At 33.8% G+C, this 7,632-nt stretch overlaps 1 protein-coding gene across 1 annotated transcript in view; it reads left to right on the top strand.

Moving 5' to 3' along the window:
* LOC108967060 overlaps positions 1 to 6,649 on the top strand; it is a 24,892-nt gene extending 18,243 nt beyond the window's left edge. Inside the window, exons 4-5 of the mRNA XM_018930283.1 lie at positions 5,318 to 5,730; positions 5,791 to 6,649. Of these exons, the coding sequence (XP_018785828.1) occupies positions 5,318 to 5,730; positions 5,791 to 6,313 (936 nt within the window). The 3' untranslated portion in view covers positions 6,314 to 6,649. The remainder of the gene's footprint in view (positions 1 to 5,317; positions 5,731 to 5,790) is intronic.
* Positions 6,650 to 7,632: the final 983 nt, after the last annotated feature.

Below are 7,632 nucleotides of genomic sequence, written 5' to 3'. Positions count from 1 at the left end.
AATATTTTTAAATTATTAATTTTCTCTTATAAGTTTCATTTTTTCCTTTCCAAAAAATGTCTTTATATATTTCTAAATTATTTATTTTCAAAAATGTTCTTTTCTTTTTTTTTCATATATTCTTAATTATTAAATTTAAATAACTTAACTTATTCCTTACATAGATATCAGCTTCGCTTCCATGACCGGTGACCGTGCAGTTATCCTTTTTGCTCTCGGTACTTGGGCGCACTCTTTCACTCCCTCGATGCCAGAAAGTCAGTTCCGCTGCTTGCCTTCCGTACTGCTTATGGTACTTTTGTGAGTTGCTTGTTTAACACATTGCTCGGGCGCCAGTTACTGGGCTTTTTATTAGAGCTCCGAAAAAAAAGTTATTTTATTTAATTGGATCCGTATGACCTTCTTTATTAAACTGTTAATTGCAATTGATTTCACATTTTATACGTAAGCTAAAAAATAACCTTAATCTACCTGTCCCGTAACTTGCAGTTCTGTGGAATTGCACCTTTGTGGCTCGTGGCGGATGTTCGCTTCCCGTTGTTGACGAAAATATTACTGTCAGCTATAACTTTATTTCTGATTGCGAAATATTGGCTCAGCTATATTTGTTATTAAAATATTAGCCTCAGCTATAATTATGAATATGTTTCGTGTTAACTTACGTGCCTGATATAAATGTATGTATGCGTTTGTTTATGTATTTGTTTTGTACTGCCTCAGCATTGGCGAAGATAAGCCTGTTCAATATATTTGAACAAAGGCTCACGTAGTTTTTTACGAGTCCATCATTGACACGGTCCATACCCAAAACATGAATCAAAATGTGTTAAGTCGATCAATTAGAGAGTTTGAGATCCTCTGCTATCTTACGATGACAGCACAAGCATTTCAAACTCCCTTTATTTGGCTGTTCTAGTCATTAATAGAAGTGGATGGACAACTCACATAATTTGCATATCTCCTTCCGTTTATGCTAATTATCGATGACCCGGTGTAGCATTTGGACTGGAATATAGGCTATAGTTCGCTGAAGACAATAGTATAGGAGCTCCTTGAACGTTGCTGGTTGATTAACGTAAACCTTTGATTTGCCATACCCCCAAAGAAAATAATCTAGAGGCGTTAAATTAAATGATATTGGCTGCTATTTAACGGATCATTTCTCGAACCTAAAAAGTCGCCAAACTTTGTTCGCAATGTGTCTTAATGGAGATAGAAATCGTCCGCGTTGAAGTCATCAAATTACGGGAAAAGAAGTCGGTCAATATAGTGTTTTAATATTCGTTATTGGAGATAACCAATAACCACCTGAACCACACGAGGTTTTAAACAACAAATTTGTTTGTTGGCGAAACCATTAAGCCAGCAATTAAACTCATCTGAGAAGATTTTACAATGAGAAAACGTAGTAGCTGAATTTGCATAATAAGCTTGAACAATTTTCCAGCATTGTGCAAAAGTGAAAAGAGGAGTGACGAACGAGTGTCGAAATCACATCATCCCTATCGGTAGACGCTGTATATTTGTAATAGTATTTTTGATTATTTTATTCTCGCTTAATCTTACATATTGAACATTATATTACAAAGAAGGGCAAAACAGTGTACTGGCTATATTGCTCTGAAGCGATTTCATTTACGTCGACCATTAAGCTACAATTTCTGAAATTTTTCTAAAATATGCTGGGAAAAATATATCCACGCAGGATTTTGTCTCAGTGGATCGAACCTAAAAACATATTTACTAGAAGCACCGTTTGAAAAACTACACTGCTCCCGTAGTATTTCATTTAGCTATCGCTACCGCTCTCAGTTTGTCGGGAGTTCGAGTTTTGTTAGGTAAAAAACTATGGCTGTAGCGAGAGCAAAAAATTAAATGTTGCACTATGCTCTGGTATAGCAATTGTTTTTGTTGTTTTTTTTCCTTTTTTGCTATTTTCTGTGGTAATATTTGAATTAATTGAATAATTCAAACAAAAAATGTTATGCAAATCATTTTGGCATTTGTTGCATTAAGTGACTTTATAAATCTAAAATCAAATATTTTAAGAAATTTATTTATAAAGTGAAATAGATAATAATTGAAAAAATTATAAAATGTTTTTTATATTATGTAAAATATTTACAATTTTTATATTACCAAAAACATCATCTACTACAAACGTATTACAATACTCAATTACTATGAATTTTCGAGATTATTATATCTTGAACAGGGTATATTAAGTAAGTAAGTCACGCAGTTTGTAACACCCAGAAGGAAACGTCGTAAACCCTATAAAGTATAAATATAAGTTATCAGTATGTTGAGCTGAGTGGAATTAGCTATGTCCGTCTGTTCGTCTGTCTGTTTGCATATATACAAACGTCCTTCAGTTTTTAAGATATCGTTTTGAAATTTTGCAAGCGTCATTTTCTCTTCAAGAAACTACTCATTTGTCGGAACGGCCGATATCGAACCACTGTAACATATAGCTGCCATACAAACTGCACGATCGGAACCTAGTTCTTGTATTGAAAACTTTCACATTTGACAATGTATCTTCACGAAATTTGGAATTCATTATTTTCTAATACAACAATGATATATCCGAAAAAATTGTTCAGATCGGTTAAATATAGCATATAGCAACCATACAAAGTGAACGGTCGGAATCTAGTGATGGTATGGAAAACTTTTGCATTTGACGTAATAGAAATAATGTAATATTGGAAGAAATTGTTCAGATCGGATTACTATAGCATATACAAACTGAACACATAGTTAACAAAAGAAATGTACCTGTGAGGGGTATATTAGGTTCGATGCAGCCGAAGTGACCCTTTTTTAAGTTTTCTTAACCGGCATCTTTTAAATTCGCTTAGGCACAGGCACGTTCCTAGTAATTGGCGCAACTCAATCAATTTGTTCGTCCTAAAAAAACTGCCTGGTTCAGAAGCAAAATCAGTATAACCCATATACTAAGCATGTACGGATATGGAAATTTTTACTTATTTCTTTCTATTTTTTAATTACTAAGATTTTCAAATGATCATCAATTTTGATCAAATGCTTATGATTTGAAATATACATAATTTTTGTATTATATTTATGAGTTGTATTGAATATTAAAATAAAGAGATAAAAAGTATCATATGTCCAATTGTATGCCGAAACGGTTCAGCAGTTCTTGAGTTATAAATGGTGTAACTAATACGACTTTATTTTACATATATACTATGTAGTATGTATATTCATACTTGTAGATGACAGAAAATAGCAAAAAAAACAACAACAAAAACATGCGAGAGCTGTAGCACATGAAAATTTTTATTAGCTTCGCTCTGCTACCGCTAGGCCAGAGCATAGTGCAACATTTAATTTTTTGCTCTCGCCAAATCTATAGTTGTTTTCCTACCAAAACTCGGAACAGAGTAGATCACATACTTTTACATTGTTATGCTAAGGCTATGCTATGGCCGACATAGTGAGAGCGGTAACCATAGCATAGCAATAATTCTAGAAATTTTGTTGCACGGAGTAGTAAATGAGAACCCTGACTAGAAGATATCGTCCGTACAACAACATAGGGTCGAAAAAATTATTGTAAATTGCATATGAGTGGGCTGATTCATTCTAATCATCATCAGAGAAAGAGATTCTCTACCCGGTGTGAAAGGATTCATAGAAGACGTTGTGAACGCTTGCTCAGACTCAGAAGTAAAACGAATAATACTTTGTTCAAATTGAAAGCCGAATTTTTAATCTATATTATACTTCTGGTGTTTTTCGAATCGGTAAATTTTTTTTCTATAAGTATTCTGTAAATATTCATTAGTATTTGGGATACGTATCATTTTGTGAGGCTCTAAAAGTGAATTCTTTGATTTTTACTATATCTCATACTACATTGATTATTCGTGATCATTTCGCCACATTTTCAACTAATACCAATCAACTTCGTGTAACTTCTAACTATTCAGCAAATTCACATGACCACTTCAAAGACACCGTTTTGACTTAATTGAGGATATAAAAGCTGATTCGAAGAAGGCAAGATGGCCATCACGACGGAAGATTTTTCCAAGTACTATGATGACTGGAAAATTCGTTGGCATAGGCGATTGCTTTGAAGCATATGAAATGGACAAAATTTACTTTCAATTTGATCACAGTAGTAGTGTTAATTGATAAGCGCTTTTTCACTATTTTCATAAATTACAGTTTAGCAAATTTATTGTATTGTATGTTCTAATTATGAACGAAAACTATTGAATTTACGATTTATAATAGGGAACATTTTTGCATTTTGTAATGGACCATTTGTACAATTTTGCTATATAATGAGGCAACATTTTCGTCAAAGAAATCGCTATAAGACAATATTTTCAATACTCATTAAAATTTCTGAAATATTAAAAACAATGCATTTTTATAATGTTCAGTTGACAGCACAGAACCAACCTTAAGTTCGAAAATTATTTTGTTAGGTTAAAGGAGGGTAGCAGAAGTATTTAACCATTTTATCCCATGGTTTTTAAGCAGCTTACATAATTAGAAAATTCTGCACACTTAAATTCATTAAAGTACCTCAAAAATAGTTTCGCAAATTTACCGTTATTTTCGATAATCGATTGAATGACAGTTGCCACAAACTTTTAGTGTGAGTTGAACTAAGTTTTATTGTTGTAACCTCATATTGATAATTTATTAATCTTTTAATAAGAGAAGAAAACCTAAAAATTATGCAATATGGATATTAGGCGTCGTTTGGGTCTAATTTAGTCCACATTGAAATACGCCTATTTTTCACCACTTCATGCTAACTCCTTTTTTGAAATAGTAGTGTTAAAAGTCGTACTATCAAGAGTTATCTAGAAATGCAAAATCTCACTATAAATATATAATTTACACATACATATGTATAAGGATCGGACATAGATACTCTTTTGGTAATATTTCGTTCAAATTTTCTTTAATAAACGGACAAATTTTCCAAAAATGTGTCAAGAAAACTGTGTACATGTTGTCGTAATTCGTAATTTATATTCTCACAAACAGCTACTTGAACTTGATATTGGTTGAACAAATGTTTTCACCACTAATTATAAATTTCTAATTTTGTACATCTATTTATTTATAGACAAATTTATGTATACAAAAGTGGTGTCGTATAATAATTAAAATAATAATTTAGACATAAGTGTATTATCTACTTAATTATAAAAATGATAACTTAACCTAATTATTATTATTTTGTGTGATGATTTAAAAAAAAAAAAATCCTAAAACAAGCTGATAAAAATTAATCATGTTTTTTTGAACGTTTGTTTTAAAGGAAAACTCAGATCCTTTTGATAAAGCTGCTGAAATTCGTCGACGCCATGCCATAAGGAAGCAAAAGGTATGTCGAAGTCAACGTAATATACTTGGAACTCCACCGCCTGTTAACGGTCGTCGACATGAAGTTATTCAAACCGAAAAATATTTGGAAGAACTTGTACAACGGCCACCGGAATTCTCCGTAGACACACAGACCGATTTATTCCTTGAAAAACCACCTGAACCACCTTATATCCCGTCCAAAGTGGGTGTAGATGCTGCTACCGAAATTGCCGACGGAGAGCTTTTCCACTTTGATGCTGAGGCTCAACCAATTATCGATATACTCGTCGACGCTTGTATCGAACAAAGCATGCTGGAGGTTGCGCATGAACAGGAGATTGCTGAACTTCGGCGTAAACAAGCCGAGTAAAGCTATTATCATAACATTTTCGCTTATGCATGTAATTAATTATCATATTATTGCAGATTCATTGCTCAACGAGAAGCAGAATTGGCTGAACTGCGTCGTCTTGAAGCTGAGGAATTACGTTTACAAGCCGAAAAAGAGCGCCGTTTGCAACAGGATACGATAGCCAAAGAATTAGATGAAGAAATGCAGAAGAGTGTAACTGCTGCTAAATTATTACAAGGTCATATTGCTGGTTTACTACCTGAGGTTTTGGACAACCTTGAACCAGCAACGGACGCAGCAAAGAAGGAACACCTAATGAAAACCATTGCACCTTGGCTAACCGTTGAAGTAGCAGAGGAAGTTGGTCACATCGTGGACTCCCGTGAGATACTCACCGCCATCATTCAGGAGATCATCAAACAGCGTGCAACTGCATATGCTGGTTACAAAGAAGAAATGCCGCTGGAAACCGTAATGGAACGTGGTGAAGATGATATTTTGGAAGAGGCAACAAAGGAAGAAATATGTACGTGTGAGTCAAGTGATATTAGCAGCGAGAAAACAGATAAATGTGACGACTTGTCAAAGAAAGTGTGATCAAAACTGAAATTCGTTTACTGTTAACTGATTTATTTGCTCCCTAAAATTTATGTCTTAACGAAACAAATTGAAATGAAAATTTTGGATATTCAAATATAAGTATACATATGTATGTATGTAGGTACGAGTACATATGAAGCTGGATTGGTTGACGAATATCCATACATATGTTTGTGGCACTCGACAACATCAAACAAATAATGAAAATCATTCAAAATTATTCTGACTTTGTTTAAAAATGCTGCTGACGCCGAAGAATACGTCGTTAGGGAATTTTCTAAATAAAAAAGCTCAAATGTTAATTAACAAATTACAGCTAAACTATGAAGCGCTCTTGAATGCATTTTTCATTTTTACGCGTTTTTTCGTAGTTTTGCTATGACGTCGGTTAACATTTATGGCCTTTTTATTCTTAAAATTCTCTGGTCGTTGAAGCTGTCGCATTGAAATGAAAATATTGCTTATGAGCACTGTTTATTTCTTATATAATTAAATATATAATTCAATATTATAATAAACTAATATTGATAACTTTGTTTTATGTACTATTGTATTAAACACAACCAACCGCGCGGATCTACTTGTCGTACTTAAAATTTGTAAATCTTCACAGTAGCAGCAAAGCACGCAGTAATCTGAAACAGTAAAGAGGTATTCTGGACTACACTCTTCTTCTTTACTGACGTAGACACCGCTTACGCGGTTATATAAGTTTAATAATATTACTTTACGATTTAATGAGTCTAAAATTCAAGTATAATATTGAATTTAAAAATGTTTATATGCGAAGTAGGCGAGTATTTAATTTATACTTCGCGTGTTTTTCGAATCGGGATTACTTTGAAGGAGATGAAATGGACAAAATTCGCTTTTCAATTTGATCACAGTAGTATGTATGTATACAAGGTAAAAAGGTTGCAGAAAATTCAGCATTCTTTAGTTATAGTTTTTTTTACTCGTATGTCATTCTTGCTTTACCAGTGGAACGCTACGAGGACTCTGCCGGATTGGTCCTGCAACCTGTTTTAATAAAATGCTTCACAAATTTGGTCTTACTGGTTTGAAATCTTCTTCTTCTTAATTGCCGTAGTCACCGCTTACGCGATTATAGCCGAGTTAACAACAGCGCGCCAGTCGTTTCTCCTTTTGGCTATGTAGCGCCAATTAGATATTCCAAGTGAAGCCAGGACCTTCTTCACTTGGTCCTTCCAACGGAATGGAGGTCTTCCTCTTCCTCTGCTTCCCCCGGCGGGTACTGCGTCGAATACTTTCAGAGCTGGAGTGTTTTCGTCCATTCGGACTACATGACCTAGCCA

The sequence above is a fragment of the Bactrocera latifrons genome, unplaced genomic scaffold (assembly GCF_001853355.1).
Source record: "Bactrocera latifrons isolate USDA-ARS-PBARC rearing strain unplaced genomic scaffold, ASM185335v1 scaffold_174, whole genome shotgun sequence".
Classification (NCBI taxonomy): domain Eukaryota; kingdom Metazoa; phylum Arthropoda; class Insecta; order Diptera; family Tephritidae; genus Bactrocera; species Bactrocera latifrons.
Note: the sequence above shows the minus strand (reverse complement) of the source record. Positions and strands in the feature narration are given on the sequence as shown.